We start from the raw sequence: 21,950 nt of genomic DNA, 5'->3' as shown, positions 1-21,950 counted from the left end.
TTTCAAACTGTTATCTGCGCGCGCGCTGACGTGCACTGTAATGACGCCATGAGAGTGCGATGTTGTGAATGTTGTATTTTTCTTTTGCGTAGAATTAGAAATAATTTTATAAAAAAAAAAAGTAAAACGTTCTTTTTGTGCTTTCATTGAGTTTTGAAAACCTCGGTGTATGACAATGTGTTTTGAACATTGGACTATCAATAACATAACAATATTTTGAATGGTGAAAGAACAAATATGTACAATGTTTTGATAGAATATGATAACATTACGTAAGTATGAAAAGGAAACAGAGTATTAAATCTAGAAGTCAAAACCAGATTGTAGGCAGCTCATTATCATTAACTATATTTACTTGAATCGCGACAGGCCAAGATGTGAATAGACATGTTTTTCTGTAGGAGGTAATTTTTTTTCATTTACATATTTTCCACACTATGTTTGATTGTTAGGTAGGTATTCCTAGAGTAGGTGGCTAGGCAATCGGTATGTGAGGATGTGTTTGCGGCCGCTGTCACAGTCTTTCATTGCTTCACTGTCCTGTACTGACCTCGCCTCCACCAAATGCTAGTAATGGGCTGCGTATAGCACCGATTTATTATGGCGCGTTTCCAGAAGGGGGGCCGGAGATTCGAGGAGTCTTGACCTCACCCTGCTAATGTGACCAAAAAAAGTCCGATCCCGGTTGACCCCTTCGTTGGTGGTTAAAAACTGGACGGTTAATTTTATGTGTGTATTTGGATAGTAAAAGTTTCTAGTGACTTATTGACAGATCTAAAGATGCCGATTTCAGCCAACTTCGGGGTCAGCTAATTTACTACATTGGACCCCATCCTGCGTTTTTCTCTGCCAATCACAAGGATTTCACTTTGCTTTTCTTGTAATAAACACCTTGAATTCAAGAGACAATGAATAATAATGATAATAACGATAATAATGATTAAAGTTCTTAAAACCTTTCACTTATATCAATCTAGCCAAAACAAATCATAGATAAACTTTCAAATTCTGAAAAGGGAATTGAATTTTATTGAAATTTGAATTTTCTACAGATCTTTGAAAATTTTCCTGGCCGCGCGAAAGGAGATTGAATCGAGTGAATAATTCCAAGTTTTGGCGGGAAAATCTGAACCAACGTATTTTCCTTAAATCCGTTAAAATTCAGAGACGGCAATACCACAAAATATTGGCGAATTGTTTTCTATTGCAATGCTGACCAAAATAAAGCTAAGAATAATTTAAAGTCGAGAATTGTATGCGAAAAACGAAAATATCGTTTTGTTGTAGGTTTCAAAAACAGCGCGCGCTCGTGAGAATGTCGCCATTCGCGCGCGCACAATGCGAAAACAATTCAAAGACTAAAAAATATCTGCTGAATTTTGCAGATTTGTTCCCTGAAGTTAAATAATCATTTGACTACCAGGTTAAGATATAAAGATGACGGTAAAAGTTGTAACCACACAACGTTTTTCAGCAATAACTAAGAAGACATAAAGACGGCAACCGGTTGAGCGCGCGCATATGTTCTCTGTGTAATTTGGTTGACATCGCGATCTACGTCACAAATGACTGGACCTGGGCCTTTCAGTTCACGGCCTTTTTTCCGACGGTTCCGACCAAAATACCTCAATATTACAGATTTTAGTTATTCGCTCGAATGCGTGCTTTATAGGGTCCATACGAACCACATACCATTTGGAAGATGAAAATATAAAGAATTGACAAAGTCTATCAACTCTGAAAGGTTATATGGACTTTAACTAAGTACTAACCGAGAGTGAAGTCATGCCGGAAAATATCAAACTGAGGCTTTGGCGTATTGAAAGAGGCTTTGCGACTCCGACTCAGAGTGCTCGTCCATTCCCATTTTTTTGGGTGGCTTTGGTTTTTTGGTCTATTTTGTTTTAGCGAAATTCGTGCAACCGAACAAAACAACCCAAAAAGCTCTCAAAATGTCCCGCTCCGGATATGGAAAAAGACGGCCCGCCAACCAACCGTTTCTTCTTCTTCTGGGTGTTAGAATTCGCTAGAATTCGCTGTCGCTTATTTTGTAGTGTGAAGATGAAAAAAAAATTCAACCAGAAGATTGTGGAAGTTTTTTCGTAGGGCAATACGGAATTCCGTAACGGGCAATACGGGAATGTCAAAACTGTCAATTAGCCAATCACAGCGCGCGTACTATCGTAGCCATATAATAAAATAATTTATTAACCACTCTGCGGTATTAATACACTGAATAACAGTAGGCGCAGGCGATCCTTATGGACCAAAAATCTGACATTGCTATAAAAGTTTTTAATCCGGGTCTATTTCTTTTAAATCAGAGAATGAAACATATAAATAAAAGAACGAGTTTTTTCTCACACTTTTTAACGTTAATTACGTGTTTTTTTGTGTTTTCTTTCACTTGAAGGTAGTGCGTGGGTAGGCAGAATAACGGAACAAGACATGTTTTAATTACGAAAAGGAAGGTCAGCTGTTTTGCTTTTATCGCCGTGTAATTTATTGTACAATTGCTGTCTTTTGTGTCCTTCGCTAAGAGCCCTTTTGTCAGTCTTTCAAGAGGGTTATTTCCTCAAGTTTTTCTCCATTCAATGCCCATTTCTTTTCGCGTTATCCTCTTCACAATGAAGTCCATCTGAATAAAAGACTTCATACTTTGTTAAATGGAACCCACAATTTGTGAAAGGAAATTCAATTTCTCTGGTTCGCCTGTGGCAAACCACACCAACAACAATCATCAATTTCTGTTTGATGTTAAAGTGACACTAAAACCCTGAAACATTAATATTTACTTTAGTTCCCATAAGCTAAGCGGCTCTTCTAAATAGACATGTTAAAAAGCCCTATAACAGAAAATTACCTATCGTGCAATTCGAAGTAATGTTATTGTGCAAATGTTTGATTGGCACTGTGTCGTGGCGTAGAACTCTTTGAGTAAAAGGCAAGTGTGGTGTCTTTGAAAAACCTGCGCGCGCACATCTCGTTCACTGTTGGTTGCAGCGGGAAACCGATCAGCATAAAAGGTAAGAACCCTAGCGAACCAATATGACGAAAATAGTACTTTGATAATAGTAATGGTAGACACGCCGGCAATTTGCATTAGACTTTGCTACTCTAGAAAACGACTTTTTGGTGATATTGAGATGTGAGATTCCCTATTCTATTGTATCGAGTTCATAACGCTTTTTTCTTGGCCACTGTTTAATTGTGTACTAACGATGACATATCTGGAATGACTACCGTAAGCTCTAAACATAGAAAAAATATTCCTTGTTTGACAATTTTTATAAGAAAAAAATAATTACAGTAGCTTTTAGCGCAATTTGCCTACTTACTTTGTTATACATTTTGGTCTAGCGTTTTGTAAAAAAAAAAAAAGAAGAAAAACGAGGAAGCATATACAATTTACAGGCTTTTATAAACAGGTTTTCTAACAGGTTAATCAAAAGTAATTTCCTTTTAATTCGGCTTCGAAACACATTTTTCTGTTTTATCAAATACCACACTATATCTTGCTTTTCTTAAACTCTAAACCCATCAACTTGAAATCTATTTTAATATCGCGTTTCCGTAGTGGAAATATGTTATCCATTGTCGGGCGTCGTATATCTCTCCCTGAACCGCTCTTACGACCATTACAAGCCCATTTGTATTAGGCTTTTGTTTAGGAAAGCCCGCAGCTCTTTCAGCGCACTGAGAGGTGCTGCATGTAATCTCGAAAAACGGTGATAAAAATCACCCGAGATTAATGACAATTCAAACAACAATTCAAACGACTGTTACTGAGTAATCTTCTGACGTAGCGCGTTTGTTATAATGATTTTATAATCTAAAGCATTTTAACCACAAGATTGAAGGGTGTTGGTTAGGAAAAGCGAATAAATGGCACCGCTTTGCGCAAGGGGTAAGAAAGGCAAGCAAAGCGCACGCCTCGGGCCTTTTAAGGCGTGACTTTCGGTATATTACTGTGTTTTCGGTAGAACGCATTTCACAAATTACAATAATGTGTGTATATAACCACATTGCCATCTTAAAGCTCTTTTGCTCCTTTGGATTTATTACTTTTTCAGGAAATGAGACTACAACTACATATTTGGTGTTTTCAGCTTTTAATTTAAACATCCAGTCCTCACCTTTAAAAGCATTCAAAATAATAATAATAAAAAAAACTATTGTGTTGTAATTATCTTAAAACCCGTTAGGATTCTTATGAAATACAAAACAAACAGGTGAACCATAATATTCCAGTTTAATAAAGGAGCAAAATGGTGAAACTAAAGTAGAACTCTTTTTCGCGTAGAGTAGGGCGTTCTTAACGTCTTCCGGTTAATACAAACAAAATTCATCGTTCATTTTCCTTTAGACATGTTTTCAAGGACCATTGCTAAATTCTGTCATTATAAACTTGAACTTAGTGTTCCCTCCAAGCGCTGCTTAGCAGCTGAGGAGGTATTCCCGAAATAAAGAGAAGAAAAATAAGGGTGAACTATCATCGCCTTCCGGGAGATATTATTCAGGACACACGTTAGAATGACGTTTTTTGACGTTTTACGGAAATAAAATTTATGACAAATCGTTGGCGCATTTTGTTAGAGGGGCAAGTACAGATCACCCGTAATGTCTTTCTCAAAGACCCCCTCTCAAGATCAACAACTGCCCTCTAAGAACTATCGGCTTTGCTAACGGTTCACATATCCACCACAGTCATATTCCAGCTTTTACTGTTAAGAGGGTAAGAAGAACTTAATAGTTCTTTTATGGTACATTCGGCTTGTAGCTATGGTTACTATCTGTAAATATATAACAAATATTTATGATAATATTTGAAGAAGAAAAAAACAATATCAATGCTCTTAAGAGGTGCAAAGGGAGGCGCAATTTTGTTTCTGTAGCTTCTTCGCAGTCCACGCCTAAAATCTATGCCCCATCATATATAAAAGTTCCTCGCAGCAACACGTAAGTTACATTTCTTGTGCCTAAGACTTTATCTACATTTGGGTGCCTTTGCCAAGAATCCTTTTTTCCATTATTAGGGGTTTTACTCTTAGACTCGTTCGCATTTCTCTTGGCAGCAATTCACTTTTAGTAAAAAGACTGATTTCTAAATGCAAATCTAACAAGAAAAGCCGTGAACGAAACAATCTTTCACAATAGGTAACATACAATTGTGGACAAGGTGCAACTTGACGGTTGGTTTTTCATCAGCTCGTCGCCGCGAAGAATCTCTAGCGACGGAGTTTGATTAACTTTACATGATTTCCTAGTAGCACATCTTTCATTTAGAGTTTCCTTACTTTGCTTTGATTTATTCTTGTTGCCAACTCGCCCCTCATTTGAAAGAGACTAATAGGAATAATTTCAATTCTACTTGGCGATTTGTACAGATTTCCGCTACATTTTTCAGTTTGTTTTCTAGTCTAAAAATCATTTCTAGTTAGATTTATATTAGACAGTGTATCAAGAAACCGAGCTTCCTCTAGTCTATCAGTGTCTATTTTAGCACATGAACGAAAGTTTGGATGAATCATTCAAAATTTTCGCATCTCCGATTCCCGCCCGATTTTTGGTCAATAAAAGAAACCCGCCCTAACGACCCTAACCATCGCGAATGGCGTTAATTAATCTACTGAATACGTGCGCTATATTTGCATGAAATGAATTTGATAAAGAATTTTCACACTTCCAAATTCTGGTGGCCTCCCAGGCAAGGTAACGGCTTTTTTGATTTTTTTCAGTTTATTTGTTTAAAAAACTTTTAGTTTTAAAAGCTTATATTGACAGATGTTTTGTTTTAATTAACAAAATTGTGCACAGAGAAAAAGGAGCCCTAGGCATTGATAACTAAATCCCCAGGTGAAAAAAAGTAACGAAAAGTTCTGTGTATTAAGAATTATCCATAAGTGAACATGATATATCTACACATCTAGGTTGGCACGGGAATATACTTCTATTTCTAAAGAAACAAAAATAGTCACGGGAGTTTAGGGGGTTCGGAAGAATCCCTCCAGGCATTTTCTTTGAGAAAGCAAAAGCCTTTATTTAGTCAACATATATTAACAAAACTGTTTATAACCTATACTCAATGCCTGATAAAGTAACACGATTTTCCGATTCAAGTCCACTCATCACATTCTAATGTGCAACGTACAAATTTAAGGACTCAGAAAAATGTTACATGTGCAACAAAAACCTTGCCTTAAGCATCGTCTTTTTGCTTTCAGCCACGTAAAAACAAATAAGTAAGCTTGCAACGATTGGTTGTGACGCAAAACACGCAGATCTTACATTCAACATCGATAACAAAGTATTTTTGTAATGGTCTGGCCAACCACAGGCAAACAGCGAGTAAATATCTTTAAAAATGCACAACTGTTTTGTTTCACAGAGGCGTAGAACACACTTTTTCAACCTTGTGTTGATTAATAGCTTCTCTATACCACGCCTACGCAGACCACCTACTTTTGCTACAGCCTGTCTGTTGTCTTTTTAGTTTTACAATGTCTGGTGTATTTGCATTCATATTTTTTTTTGTAATTGTTATTATATTTTTTAAGTAAAAAAATTTTAAAAAAACGATTAAAACTCAAAAGTCAAAACGGACCCTTCCACCCAAAGCCGCATTGTCACCAGTTTACTTCCGGTCGATAACGTAATAATATCCGATGATTTTTAACGGAAAACGCGAAAAATATTTCAAAATATTGAAAGCAGTGTGTCTATTGGAAGTCTCTTTGAGGATGTGATTGATAATTTAGAGTGGATGGCCTGCTGAATATCTCGGATTTTAATAGATTCTTTTGTCTTTTAACGGTTGAGGTTTCCATCGGACCTCCGGCAGTAAACTGGTGACGAGGCGGCTTTAAATCCTATATGCCTCAAGCTCCTAGTTAGCCAATCTGCAATTTGGGGAGACGTGGAGGCCGACCACATGCGTTATGTCCCAGCAATTCACCTGTATTGAAAGAATCAGGAAATATTGATGGGAAACACGCGGGAACACGATGCGCAAACTAGATGCGCAGCAATCAATGGCACACAGCCCCTTTAAGCCGGCCGAGCAAACACTCAGAACCTGAAAAACCTGGAGGCCACTTAGCGAACCTGGAGAGGTCTACAGCATCTTCAACTACAAAGAAATGGAACAATCTTTATATTGCATCAACCACACAGGGCGCTGGTTCTCATCAGGAGGCAAAGATCAAACTCCACACAAAATGATCGGACGCAAGCGCAACACAAGTGAGAGTCGGTTAAATGCAAGCGCAACACAAGTGAGAGTCGGTCAAATGCAAGCGCAACACAAGTAAGAATCAGTCAAATGCAAGCGCAACACAAGTGAGAGTCGGTCAAATGCAAGCGCAACACAAGTAAGAATTAGTCAAACACAAGCGCATCACAAGTGAGAATCAGTCAAACACAAGCGCATCACAAGTAAGAATCGGCCAAACACAAGCGCATCACAAGTGAGAATCAGTCAAACACAAGCGCAACACAAGAGAGAATCGGTCTAACACAAGCGCAACACAAGTGAGAATCTGTCAGACACATAGCGCAACACAAGTGAGTGCGGTCAGATAAAAGCGCAACACAAAAGAGATTCGGTCAAATGCAAGCGCAACACAAGTGAGAGTCGGGATGCAAGCGAAAGAAAATCATCACTAGCGTTTTCGTTCTTTTACCGTGTAAGGAAATAGTCATCGCATCTAGGCGGGGGGTTCTAGTGCACGATGGGAAATGGGAGTAGCACCCAGCATGCAATGCCTTCTTACATTCTGATTGGCTATATTTCTTTTTATAAAGCTGATACTAGTTGTATCATAATCAATGCAAACAACCGTAATCTACGGCTTATTGATCACTTCAAGCTTTTTCAAGCTATATGGGAATAAACCTTCACCGTTTTGTTTTGTGCCCTGGAATAACAGTATTTAATAAATCATATCACAAAATCATAAAAGGTCTTACTAGATACTATCTCTTGTTATTTCAAGTATTCCATCTTACATTCACCAACCCGAGTAAAAAAACGGCTGCGTGGGAGGTATAAAAGGGCACGCATCGGAAACAATAAAGGAAGAACAATAAGCAACTGAAATATCCTTTAAAGGATACTGTTCTGTACTGCCTGATATCCTACCTTTGCACCTCATGGAATCAATGAATTGTTATAAAACTCGAATTTGTACATAATCTATTGTATATGGACCTAAATCAAGTTTCGTGCTTCGAGCGTTGGCCCTTTGGGAACCAAGAGAGATCTTTAATGGCCCTAAATGAGAATAATTCATGACTTGGGTGGGAAAATCAATTTGCGTTTTTTCTTATTTTTTTTTTAAACTATGTCAAACAGACGTCATATATGGTTTAATACCGTAGTAACTAAAATCTTATATTAACAATTTGTTTCCGAAAAAAAATGCAGCACAAATAAAGTATCCATTCCAATTTTGACTGTTTCTCCCTTTTTCTTTTGTGTATAAAACTTAAAAATCGCGAATATGATTATATTAAACAGTATGTAAAATCAATTACCAATTTCTATTAAAAAGGCTATTCCCTGGCTTATAATTACATATTTTCTCTCGCTTGCTCAGGTCAAGTTTCCGTTTGACGATTTTAAAAGCACAAAGAAAAGGATGTTAAAATGTTTAAGAAAAATATTTATCACTCTCTTTATTTTCCAGTTTTCTATGAATTTACCAACACCTTGTCCGCGTATACTGTTACTTTCTATCATTATGGCATTTTAATGGTATCCGCACTTAAATGGTATCCTGGTGTACGTGGGCGATTCAATGCCGTATCCCATTCGAAGTGTTTCTTTGCGAATATTGTCCTGCAGTAGATAACCCTATACTGTCTGGCTACAATGGAAAATGACAAGTTATTTCAAGCATCAATTTCAAATTATATTGCTTTTTAAGCCTGGATTTGATTTTCTAACGAAAAGTGATCTTCTTGATGAATTTACTTTTTGCATAAAGCAGTTTTTCTCATTGCTAAAAGTGATTTATTAGAAAAGATATGTTTATGTTTACTTAAATCTTTGAGTTTTTCGCCAAGTGCGTCAGTATCCAAACTGTTTTTTTTTACCCTAAACTCGTCATTGATATATGTTTTTCTTTTAAGATTTTAACTATTGCAACTATATAAGGAGGGGTTGCGTAGTTGAGTAATTTCATGGCAACAAATTCATGATTTTGATTGAAGTAATAATGTAGATTCGCTGTTGGAACTTATTTTACTTCACAAATTGGCTTAAAAACTTTAGGTGGGTTTTCACATTGATACTTTTTGATGAGTAAAAAAAAAAACACAGCGTTGAAAAGAAAAAGATACAAATTCGAGTGTCGAATTTCCTTTAATAGCACAAAAGGCTACATCAGTAAATTGAAAGATGGGAATATGCGAATAGTTTAAAATATTTCGAGTGTCGAATTTCCTTTAATAGCACACAATGCTAAATCAATGAGAATATGCGAATAGTTTAAAATACATATATTCGGAATACTTTTTGTTCATCACTTTTAACACACTTCTGCAAATAAATTGGCGCCATTTGTTCAATTGAAGAAAATCTCTGCATTTGGCTCTGTTGTGTGGAAAAGCGTTTTGTCTCCTTTACAAAAATGGCCATAAATGGCTAAGCTCTTAACCGCATACAAGATGTTCAAGTGTTTGAAAAAAGGGATAATTCAACAGCTTCCATTCGACATCAATCATTTGTCTTCATCCACCCGCATTAAGAATTTTATATTCTCCAGGGCGTAACATTTTTACGTGCAGATAAGCTTTTTTTGCCATAAAAGAACCTGACGCATCAGAGATAATCGTATTTGAAATGAACGCTTTTTTCAATCCGTTTTTTACTATTTTCTAAAGCTGGTAGTAAAGAAACAAAGGGGACGCTTGGTTGTGCATTTTATTGATTTAAAGTATCAAAACGCGCCAATAAGCACACCATGCAAGCATTGTTCACAAATAATCACATGGGAGATGAGGAAATTAGGCAAGACTATTTCGCTGTATTTGTAACTAATCGAACAATTAGCCCTTCAAGACGCACTAGTCACGGTTTGTACGGACATAATTACACACAGATAAGAAATCTAAGATGCTGTGCACTCGTAATGATTACGAACAATGAGCTTTGATTTAATAGTGATAGTTTAGTGGCATGGGAATAGCTGGCGGGTAAGGCCGGCTCGGAGATGTGTTGAGTTAGGCCGGAAGACCTTCCTACTCGCCCAATTAGTAATAGAACTGACGAAGAGCATAGCGGTGTTTGTAGATGAGACGCGTTCATCATTGAGTGCTTTCGGATTTCCCACTTGACTGACAAATTACACAGTTTAAACACAAGATCCAGAGAATTGTATTAGTTTGTTCGGCTATTATGCTAATTATGAATTATCGCAACCTTAAATAAATAAGTGATTAAACCACCCACTTTTCGAGCATAGCTATAAATCGCTGGTTGTCTGTAGAGCCTTGCAGACGTATACAGCTTAACAAAGATACACACTTTCCAAATTAGTCGTGCTACGACTAACCAACCAACTTCCCCGGACATTCAGAAAAAAACGGTGAGTAAGAAATCTCTATTTTCTTTTCAAAACCGAAAAGATTCCTATTCTTTTTATTCTTTATTTTTAAAAGAGAATGAACTTTATCGAAGTTGTATCAAACGGGAGATAATTTGTAGTCGTTAGCACCCAGATAATCATTTTGGTGAATTAACATTTTGTGAAAGTTGTTTTTAAGAAAATAATGCTGTCGTGGAGCGTATATAAAGCTAAAGAACAGTTATAATAATTTTCCTTAAATCTGCCAGTGTGCCTTTGTGTATTTAAACTTTAAAACTTTTCGTCGTTCTTGTAACATGTATTCATTAAGCAAACGCAGACTGAAAAATTCGAAAATTGTTTCTTTGAGTTGTTTAGTTTGATTTGCTCGATCTCCACTTCTTATCATTGAGCAAAATACCTCACCGCATTCTGTGTTCTTTAGACGTAATCGTTCTCTAGAATTTATAGAATTATGTGCGATCACAAGAAGATTAGTACGAAAACATTTTCACATTTTTACATTTCTTTTAACTTTTTAACTTACTTTCAACCATTCTAAAATTACCGTCCTGGTTGTTTTCATTCGTAAATGCGGGATATCTGTGGTCATTTTAAAGTCAGCCTTAAATTCGAGGCAGGTGATACTAAAAGAAACTTATGGAAATAAAGTTATCTCACTAAAGACGAGGCTTCATGACTCTACTAAATGTATCGTTTTTCATTTCCTTCCATATTTTTCCATTTTTTTTCGATAAGTGATTTGATGAATAAAATTTGCGAGATTTTTAAAAACTTTTCCTTTTTTCGCCGTATAGTCTAACTAAGCTGAATAAGAAGAAAGAAAAGTTGATACAGACTTCACATGTTTTCAATAATTCATATTTTTTATACGGCAAAACAGGATCTTACTGTGTAATCAAAGGGATTTCAGCGCGGCCTTTACGATAATACAATAAACTATTAGCTTTAGAATTGCGTGTAGCAAGAGCAAATAACGTAAGAGTCTAGAATTAGCTTTCTTTCTTTGAAACATTTCATTATGTTTGACAGGAGGTACAACCATTCGCCTCAGTCTTGTTAAGCTCTAAATCTCGATTAATTGACAGCGAACTGAGAAATTTACGCGGACAATAAGAGTGATAATCAACTAGAAAATACGCCTTTTACCTACTCGAACTAAAACGTTATACTTCCCTTTAACAATAGTGCACTGCGGGACGAAACGTTTGTGTATTTTGTCAAAGAAGATTAAAAGTAAGGGTTGAAGATTTGTCATCTATGAAAACGGAATCAGTCTTGGATGAATTTGTTTTAAATGAAAAATGTTGTTTTTTGCTAAAGAAAATTAACAAAAAAACAAGCATTTGTCTTGCTCTTGTTGAGTCTTCCAAATGTGGTGATTGAAATCAGAAGTATGAAAATCAAAAAATAAAATGTAACTCGCTTGCACCCTTTATAAAGAAAGAAATTCTGTCAAATAGACGTATATAAGCACTTGAAATTTAAGGCACCCTTTTTAGACAACGAAATTGGAATGAGTTTGACTTGATAACAAAATCAGGTGTTCTTAGGGAGTGCAAGAGAAACAAACGCACAATAAAAATGAGAATTCTATCGTTCAAAAAGCCTGTTTAACTTATATGACATTTAAGTTGTAGAAAAAATAGGAAGAGAAAGAAATTGGCAATCAGTTTATTTCCGTCGCAAATCAATACCTTTCCTCACTAAGCAAATATTCGCTCGATGGTCGGACGCAACATGACAACTATGATTTAGACAATGTAGCACATCTCGTTGTAAAAGTGCGCGCTCACATCCGTAGTAAACACGAGCAAATCGATAAAAAGTATAAATCGCGCTAGTCAGGAACGCCCAACACATAGCAGCGAGATATTCTAGGCTAATAATGTTCTAGCCGTTATGATTTGATTACCTTATGCGTGATTTCTTGCTGATATCTGTAAGTGTTATGTTGCCTAATGAACATCGTCGAAATTGGCTTTCTTTTTGCTTCAAAGCTGCCGTCAATATTTTGTTCAAACAGAACTTTGCTGTGTCAAACTGCGGAGGGGGCAAAGGCTTCAAGAAATTGGGTGAAAGCGTTAATGTGAGAAAAGCGCCGTGGTTTTGATAAGAAATTTGATGGCTTTTTTGGAGATACTTTCTAATATTTTGGCTACTTGAAGGAACGACTTTTGAATTTTCATCTGAAATAGAATTTAGCAGATTTTTTTATCACTTAGTGATGGGTTATCACTTAAAACATTTTTGGAAAAATGTCTAATCGATAAATTGCTCAAATATTACTTATCGGTATAAATGGTTTTTAAAACGGCATTAAAACAGAACCTATAAGGATCACTCGACGAAATGAAGAGATGGTTGATATTGTTCTTAGCGCATAAAAACACATAATATTTGATCGCATCTTGGAACTGTCATGGATAAAACCAATGTAATTCTTAAATGATTTACTGATTTCCCACTAAAACAAAATATACGATATTTGTATCTTGAGTAAATCTTACTTTTGCGCCGTAATGATTTCTCACAAAAACAAGATAAAATATTTTTTATCGAGGTATTTTTTACTTTTCAAAGCTGTTTTGTCCATCGTGATTTTCAGCTCGATGTTATCATTTTTTTGTCTTTTTGTTTCTTTGACTTCGGATTCACTTAGACACGATTGCTTTTATTAGATAATAAGATATGGTAGCTACTACGTAAAAAAAATCGAAGTGGCTAAATGCCCGGCAGTCGGGACAGGTCTTGGAAGGACTAAAAGCCAGATATTTTTCAATTTATTCAAATAATCCAGTAGTGTCTTCCTTGTGAGTTCAAAGTATTCTATATTTGTTGAGAAAGGGCAAGCGAATCTGAATTGGGCTTTGTTGCCGGTATTGAATGTTTTCCGTTGTCTGTGTACACTATAAAATCGTAATTTTATTGACACTGGATTTTTCTACATATCCTGCCAATTGTCTACATCTCAATTTACGAAAATATCACCCGGCAAATTGCCTTCCTAGTGAGTTCAAAGAAGTGTCACTAAATTACGGAAAATTTACGGAAAATTTACGGAAAACATTCAAAACCGACAACAAAGCTCGATTCAGATTGCCTGGCCCTTTCTCAACAAATATAGAATACTTTAAACTCTCTAGGAAGCCAATTTACTGGATTATTTGAATAAATAGAAAACTGTTGGGCATTTAGTCCATCCAAGATCTGTCCCGACTGTCGGGTATATAGTCACTGAGTAAAAAGATGAATTTTTGTAGTTTTCGCGCAGCCTTCCCGTTACACCAAACCAAACCAGTTTTCCAGGCTTTTTCAGACGACTCTTAAACGAGTTGTGACGTCACAGGAAGCCACTGCCCATTCACTTAATTTGTTCTTACCCAGTCCCTTTGCTTCACGTTGCCGTTGGACAACAAGTATGGAACAGAACTCCAACGTGTCAGCAGAAAAGGTGTCCAACGCGCATGCTCAAAAATATTTTTTTTCCACAGGGCCATGTACAGTCCGTCGATTCTTCTCCTCGTTGCCATGGCGACATACAGTGTGACACTTCTAGAAGCCCTCCCGACCCATGATGAATCATCGTGCCCCCCTGGATTTTGGTGCAAGCGGAAACGCTCGGCAGATGACGGGAACTGCCCGCCGGGATTTTGGTGCAAGAGGTCCTCCCAGGAACAGGACGAGTCCTGGGGATGTCCCCCCGGATTCTGGTGCCGTAAGAAACGAAACGTTATAGAGAGTGAGGTCCCAGAAGATGCTTGTCCCCCCGGATTTTGGTGCAAGAAGAAAAGAGACGAGATCCCATGTCCAAGCTGCCGTGAGGTAAAAGATGACGGTTGTCCCCCCGGATTTTGGTGCAAGAAAAAGAGAAGCTTTGACAGCGGTAGCTGCCCCCCCGGGTTTTGGTGTCGCAAGAGACGCGAGGCCAGGGCGGCCACTGATCTAGAGACCTACTCTTGTCCCCCCGGATTCTGGTGCCATCGCAGTGCGATGGTCCGCGAGGATGAGACGTCCGCTGGTGGATGCCCCCCCGGATTCTGGTGCCGAAAACGTACTGCCCCGGAGGAACAAACTCCCAACGAGGACACATTCAACTGGGGATGTCCCCCCGGTTTCTGGTGCCGCAAGCGCAGATCTGTTGATAGCGATGAGACGTGTCCCCCCGGATTCTGGTGCAAACGAGGCGTCTATAACGACAACGATGACGGGAATTGTCCCCCTGGATTTTGGTGCAAAAAGAAGAGAAACATCAAGGAGGACCCGACCAGCCAAGCAGATTGTCCCCCGGGATTCTGGTGCCGAAAGAAGCGCAGTCTATAGAAGAGCTAGATAGTATTATTATGCTACATATTTATTTTATTGACTCACTGAGAGATCTAAGCTAATAAATATCGTTCACTGAAACTAGTAATGTGTTGCACTAAATCTGTTCAATTCTAATGTGCCAACATTTTTCTTCTGCAAAGGAAAATTTGCAAATGAAGAATATTTTTGTTTCATGAAAGCTCGAGTGAGCATTTAGAATTGTACAATGAAACTTAAACCTCTGGAGTCAAATAATGTAAATTTTCGAACCATGATGAAAATAATGAGCGATTCTGTAAGCGGAATGTTAAACAGTTTATTGGTGAATACAATAGAAAGAATAAAATCCAGATATCTGTCTCTCTGCTTATATTAGCATTAAACGTTTAACATCTTCCCTCTCTTGGACTCATCTGCAATACTTGCCTTTCCACTTTCTCATACTGCCAACACTTAAGGCTATCCTTTTTGGTTATCCCTTTCCTCTCTCTTTCCCTAATTAACTCTGTCCCGCCTGGTTTTAAGGGGGACTTTCTTCTCTCCCCAAGTTACTAACCCTCTGTCCCGACTGGTTTTAAGGGGGACTTTCTTCTCTCCGTAATTAACTAACCCTCTGTCCCGACTGGTTTTAAGGGAGGACTTTCTTCTCTCCGTAATTAACTAACCCTCTGTCCCGCCTGGTTTTAAGGGGGACTTTCTTCTCTCCCTAATTAACTAACCCTCTGTCCCGACTGGTTTTAAGGGGGACTTTCTTCTCTCCCTAATTAACTAACCCTCTGTCCCGACTGGTTTTAAGGGGGACTTTCTTCTCTCCCTAATTAACTAACCCTCTGTCCCGCCTGGTTTTAAGGGGGACTTTCTTCTCTCCCTAATTAACTAACACTCTGTCCCGACTGGTTTTAAGGGGGCTTTCTTCTCTCCGTAATTAACTAACACTCTGTCCCGCCTGGTTTTAAGGGGGACTTTCTTCTCTCCGTAATTAACTAACCCTCTGTCCCGCCTGGTTTTAAGGGGGACTTTCTTCTCTCCGTAATTAACTAACCCTCTGTCCCGACTGGTTTTAAGGGGGGACTTTCTTCTCTCCGTAATTAACTAACCCTCTGTCCCGACTGCTTTTAAGGGGGGACTTTCTTCTCTCCGTAATTAACTAACCCTCTGTCCCGCCTGGTTTTAAGGGGGGGACTTTCTTCTCTCCCTAATTAACTAACCCTCTGTCCCGACTGCTTTTAAGGGGGGACTTTCTTCTCTCCCTAATTAACTAACCCTCTGTCCCGCCTGGTTTTAAGGGGGACTTTCTTCTCTCCGTAATTAACTAACCCTCTGTCCCGACTGGTTTTAAGGGGGGACTTTCTTCTCTCCCTAATTAACTAACCCTATGTCCCGCCTGGTTTTAAGGGGGACTTTCTTCTCTCCCTAATTAACTTACCCTCTGTTCCGACTGGTTTTAAGGGGGGACTTTCTTCTCTCCCTAATTAACTAACCCTCTGTCCCGACTGCTTTTAAGGGGGGACTTTCTTCTCTCCCTAATTAACTAACCCTCTGTCCCGCCTGGTTTAAGGGGGGGGGGGACTTTCTTCTCTCCCTAATTAACTAACCCTCTGTCCCGCCTGGTTTTAAGGGGGGAGGCTTTTTTCTCTACCTAATTAACTAACCCTCTGTCCCGCCTGGTTTTAAGGGGGAACTTTCTTCTCCCCCTAATTAACTAACCCTCTGTCCCGCCTGGTTTTAAGGGGGGAGGCTTTTTTCTCTACCTAATTAACTAACCCTCTGTCCCGCCTGGTTTTAAGGGGGAACTTTTTTCTCTCCCTAATTAACTAACCCTCTGTCCCGCCTGGTTTTAAGGGGGAACTTTCTTCTCTCCCTAATTAACTAACCCTCTGTCCCGCCTGGTTTTAAGGGGAACTTTCTTCTCTCCCTAATTAACTAACCCTCTGTCCCGCCTGGTTTTAAGGGGGGACTTTCTTCTCTCCCTAATTAACTAACCCTCTGTCCCGACTGGTTTTAAGGGGGGGGACTTTCTTCTCTCCCTAATTAACTAACCCTCTGTCCCGCCTGGTTTTAAGGGGGGACTTTCTTCTCTCCCTAATTAACTAACCCTCTGTCCCGCCTGGTTCTAAGGGGGGACTTTCTTCTCTCCCTAATTAACTAACCCTCTGTCCCGACTGGTTTTAAGGGGGGGGCTTTTTAATGTATCATTGCCTAGTGCATTTTACTCGCGGTCCCAGTGAACTGCACATGTACATAGCAAGGGTATACTAAGGAGAGGGTGGGAGTGGGTGCAGGGTTTGCGCATTCCTTCATAACACACACCAAAAGCCTTTTGTCGGCCAAGGGGGTGAGAAGACCGCACGCTAGGCCACCAATATGGCGGCAATAAGGCGGAGTGTAAATATACCCTCCCTCTGTCACATGGTATCACTCGACCACCGCAATTTCATAATCCATTGTAAAAAAGGGTCTAAGAGCATAAGGAATAAAGTCTTTCAAAATACAATTTAGCGATGAAAATTTAGAAAACAAAACAGAATTTGATTTTGATATAGTATTAGCAATAAAATATTATGTACAAAACAGAATTTGATGTTTCGAGAATCAAATGCCATGATTTCCTCAGGTATTTTTTTTTAAATGGACTATGTAAAAAATGGATATATGATTATATGTTAAAGAGCTATATTTCACTAACTTCACGTAAATATTATAGTAGTAATTTTTGGTTTTAAGCTGTCTCAAACTCTAGCCTTTTACTATCTGATCCACAGGTAGTTCGTAAGTTTGACATCTTTGTGGTCCACAGGTAGCCCATAAATTTGACTTCTCTGTGGTCCACAGGAAGCCCATAAGTTTGACTTCTCTGTGGTCCATGATTACTTGGTTACTGTTTGTTTTTGCACGTTTGCTACATGTTCATGATTGGTTCACAAAGCGAACCTTCTGGTCCATTATCATGATCGGTGTGTCCAACCCCCGTCTCAAAAGCTTTCTGGGTAATTCTCATTACATTCTCAATATTGTGTAGTTCCAGAAAATTTCCATACCCCCCCTATTGAGGTTATTGGAAATTTCAGGGGGGTGGTGGGCTCAAACGCCCAGGAATTTCCAGAGGGGAGGGGGAAGGTAAAATGCCCTTTTTCCTTAACAGTTATGTCTTTTTTTCCAGGGGGTTGGAAATTTCACAGGGGTGGGCGGTCATACCTCCGGGGGGGGGGGGGGGGGGGTATGTAAATTTTCTGGAACTACACATTGGAGCGAGGTAACGATATGTCCCAGGAAATTCTAGTCCTGCCACAGGCCCGCTTTTTAGAGGATCAATCTAGCAGTGGAGCTGGTTTGGAACTGGCCTAAGTCAATTCACGCAACCAGTAAATGATGCACTTTTCTGGTGGAGACCAGGAAAGAGAGCCCGCACCAGTCTTCCTCGTCTTCAGCCCGAAACATCGTTTTTTTGCTCTTCGCAACCCTAGTTTTGATTCCGTTTTTACTACCAATCAGACCAGCGAGGTATCAGATGAGCATCCGCTCGGGTCTGGAAGCACTTCGACAAAGCCATCTTTTCCATTCAGAAAGTAGGTTGTTACATGACCTTTTCCCTGGGAAAGAGCAGTGAGTTTATCAGTTAAAAGAGGAGAAACCTTTAACTGTTAATGTTTGCTGAAATCATGATCATGATATAAAATAATGACTGTGATTATTGTATCGATGGTGATGATAATAATGGCACTAAGGATAAAGATGATGATAGTAATGAGTAACGATGATGAAAGGTCAACTTACAGAGAGATACACGAGAGAGCAAAGACGAAATTGCTCAGCGAAAAGATTGAGAGGATAAGATGGAAGATGATAGGACAAAACAAAACGAGAGAGACAGGCCTGCGTGGAGGCCTTATGATTATAGTGATTGTGATGATGTGATGAGGGATAGTGATGCGATGGTGATGGTGATGGTGGTGGTTGTAGTTGTGGTGATGGTGGTGGTGATGGTGATGCGATGGTTGTGGTGATGGTGATGTGATAGTGGTGGTTGTGATGGTAATGGTTGTGATGGTGATGGTGATGGTGATACGATGGTGGTGGTGATGGTGATGGCAATGCGATGATGGTGGTTGTGATGGTAATGGTGGTGGTGATGGTGATAGTGATGGTGGTGGTGGTGGTGATGGTGATGGTGATGGTGATAGTGATGGTGATGGTGGTGGCAATGGTGGTGGTGGTGGTGATGGTGATGGTGATGGTGATAGTGATGGTGATACGATGGTGATGGTGGTGGTGATGGTGGTAGTGATGGTTATGGTGATGGTGATGGTGATACGATGGTGGTGATGGTGGTGGTGGTAATGGTGATGGTGATGGTGATGGTGATGGTGATGGTGATGGTGATGGTGATGGTGATGGTGATGGTGATACGATGGTGGTGATGATGGTGATGGTGATGGTGGTGGTGGTTGTAATGGTGATGGTGATGGCAATGGTGATGGTGATGGTGGTGGTGATGGTGGTGGTGATGGTGATGGTGATGGTGATGGTGGTGGTGATGGCAATGGTGATGGTGATGGTGGTGGTGATGGTGATGGTGATGGTGGTGGTGATGGCAATGGTGATGGTGATGGTGGTGGTGATGGTGGTGGTGATGGTGGTGGTGGTGATGGTGATGGTGGTAATGGTGATGGTGATGGTGGTGGCAATGGTGATGATAATAGTAATAGTGGTGGTGGTCATGATGATTATGATGATGGTGGTAGTGATGGTTATGGTTATGGTGATGGTGGTAGTGATGGTTATGGTGATGGTTGTAATGATGGTTATGGTGATGGTGGTAGTGATGGTTATGGTTATGGTGATGTTGATGGTGGTGGTGGCTGTGATGACGATTGCGACCTAAGAACGTTTACCTTGAGTTCCACCGAGCCTCGCTCTTGGAGGTGATATCCGCACAGCTCATCAAGTGCGCGCTTGCACTCAGGACTCACGTGTATCCTCTGCGCTACAATCGACATATTTCAAATTGTTACAAGAGAAATGCAGCGATGTATCAGGGGTTCGTGGGGGCATCGCCTCTTCAGGTAGAAGAAATAGGACGAAATGTCAAGAGAAACATTTGGGGCTTGAGGCCTCTTTTGTCTTCGCCTGGCTGACATTTTGGTAAAAAAAAACAACCCCCAAATCGCCTGATTTTCGATCCGCCCCCTAAGAAACGGAAAGAAAGCGAGCAACAACAATTTTAGGGAGTGGGGCTGTAAACACCCCCTAAAACGAGCGATTAAATAAAACAAAACTAACTAACCGACGCCGGTAGACTCCATTCTGGATGCATAGTTGACAGTGTCTCCAAACAGACAATAGCGAGGCATCTTGAGCCCAACCACCCCCGCCACGCACGAGCCTGGAAAGAATTGGAGTAAGCGCCTTTTCAATAGAGTTAGAGTAGAAATCAGTGGGAAAAGTGCTCGCCTCGGTACCTATTTTTCTTGACAATAAAGGTTGGTTCTCACTAGGACGCAAGCGCAAACGGAAGCGCAACACAAGTGAGAATCTGTCAAACACAAGCGCAAGCGCACGAAAATCAAGCAGTTGCGTTCTCTTGCGCTTATGTTCTAGTGAGAAACGAAAAACTACGTGCGTTTCCCTTGCGCTTACGTCCAAGTGAGAACCAACCTTAATATTGCTTTATACATTATCACGTGGTAACTGAGATAAATACTTCAAAACCTCTAGACATAAGCTAATCGCCGTATGACAGCTAAAACTTTACAGCTAAGCTTGAGATTTCGACACCCAGTTATTCTCAGCACCGCTATCTAGCGAACTGTACAAAACCCAAGTACCAGAGGCACCCACGCATTAATAGGGAGGCAATAACCAAAATTTCCAGCCCTGTCTTATACGGTTACGCCACGCCGCGCACGATTTATAAAAATTCGGGGTCTTTTTTTACGCTAACGTCTCTGTGGAGTAGGTTGTTAGTAGTAAAGTAAAAGTGCCTGTGTCTACATTGGCGCCTTGGCCTTTGTTCTTCTTTGTTCAGTCATACAGATGCACAAAAGATTACATCTTTTGTTACCTGTGGGAATGCTGGCTCTTAGGTGGATGGGTTTGCTGTATGCCAGAATGAAGGGTTACCTGTGTGAATGCCGATTCTGAGGTGAATGGGTCTATTCGGGAGGTGACGGGCCCGGAAGTTGCCCATACTGCTCAGGAGATTAAGTGCCATAGTCGCTATCTCGCCAGCATGCCTGTGGCCGTTACGCACAGGGAGCCCAGAGACTACCATGTACGCGTCACCGATTGTCTCAACCTGAGGCGGGAAATACAATAAACATCACGTGATGACACAGGGAGCCCAGAGGCCAACATGGACGCGTCACCGATAGGCACAACCTGAGGCGGGAAATACAACAAACAACACGTGATGACACAGGGAGTCCAGAGACCGCGTCAACGATAGTCTCAACCTGAGGCGGGAAATACAACAAATATCACGTGATGACACAGCGAGCCCAGAGACCACCATGCACGCTTCACTGATAGTCTGAGCCTGAGGCGGGAAATACAATTCAATTTACGTGTTAACACAGAGAGCGGAGAGATTAACTTCCGCCTTTGGGTTAAGGTAAAAACACATGGAGCCCAGACTACTACTGAGTGTCGTCACCAGCTAGCTCGCTACCTTATAGACGTCATGTTTGTCGATGATGGTATCGAAGCACGTGTAGAGATCGTTCAGTAAATCGACCACCTGTAACGGCGTACTCGCGGCCGCCAGTTCCGTGAACCCGACAATGTCACTGAAGAAGATGGTGACAGAGGAATAACTCTCTGCGATCACTGGTTCCCCGCGCTTCAACGACTCGGCGATGTATCTAAGACAAAAATGGAGTTTTGAGTCGCAAGTGTTTATTGAAACTTTACGATATTTCGAGCCGTCGATTACTCGAAACTGCAACTTACTCGAACGCTCGTTAACTCGAGACTTCAGCTGACGCATACGAAATTAATCTCTTTCGTTTTTCATTATCTTCTGCATTTTAGCCCCGGTAAAATCGAGCTAATTCG

At 40.0% G+C, this 21,950-nt stretch overlaps 2 protein-coding genes across 12 annotated transcripts in view; one reads left to right on the top strand and one right to left on the bottom strand.

The window, feature by feature from the left end:
* The first annotated feature begins 2,843 nt into the window (after positions 1-2,843).
* On the top strand, positions 2,844-15,257 carry LOC5502552 (LWamide neuropeptides). 4 transcript variants are annotated; one of them, XM_048728313.1, is made up of 2 exons: positions 2,844-3,026; positions 14,084-15,257. In XM_048728313.1, exon 2 carries the CDS (start codon positions 14,088-14,090, stop codon positions 14,910-14,912), a length of 825 nt encoding a protein of 274 aa, XP_048584270.1. In that variant the 5' UTR covers positions 2,844-3,026; positions 14,084-14,087; the 3' UTR covers positions 14,913-15,257. The 4 variants fall into 4 exon arrangements, with proteins under 4 accessions (XP_048584270.1, XP_048584271.1, XP_048584268.1 ...); XM_048728314.1 differs by lacking the exon at positions 2,844-3,026 and adding an exon at positions 4,597-4,735; XM_048728311.1 differs by lacking the exon at positions 2,844-3,026 and adding an exon at positions 4,802-4,959.
* Positions 15,258-17,424: 2,167 nt separating this feature from the next.
* The window catches only part of LOC5507631 (atrial natriuretic peptide receptor 1), a 30,099-nt gene continuing 25,573 nt past the window's right edge, over positions 17,425-21,950 (bottom strand). For all 8 annotated transcript variants that reach the window (XM_048728305.1, XM_048728300.1, XM_048728306.1 and 5 more), the window contains 5 exons: positions 21,565-21,757; positions 21,018-21,192; positions 20,182-20,280; positions 19,790-19,881; positions 17,425-18,487 (listed from right to left, as the gene is read on the bottom strand). In XM_048728305.1, the coding sequence (XP_048584262.1) occupies positions 18,386-18,487; positions 19,790-19,881; positions 20,182-20,280; positions 21,018-21,192; positions 21,565-21,757 (661 nt within the window). In that variant the 3' untranslated portion in view covers positions 17,425-18,385. The remainder of the gene's footprint in view (positions 18,488-19,789; positions 19,882-20,181; positions 20,281-21,017; positions 21,193-21,564; positions 21,758-21,950) is intronic.

Source organism: Nematostella vectensis, chromosome 5 (genome assembly GCF_932526225.1).
Source record: "Nematostella vectensis chromosome 5, jaNemVect1.1, whole genome shotgun sequence".
NCBI classification, from domain to species: Eukaryota; Metazoa; Cnidaria; class Anthozoa; order Actiniaria; family Edwardsiidae; genus Nematostella; species Nematostella vectensis.
This window is presented reverse-complemented; position numbering and strand designations above follow the sequence as displayed.

Excerpts from the sequence above, each read along its gene's own strand:
- LOC5502552 (XM_048728311.1), top strand. The coding sequence starts at position 4,817 with ATGATAATATTTGAAGAAGAAAAAAACAATATCAATGCTCTTAAGAGG. Across the intron at positions 4,960-14,083 it reads AAAGTTCCTCGCAGCAACAC|GGCCATGTACAGTCCGTCGA; the intron begins GTAAGTTACATT and ends TTTTTTCCACAG.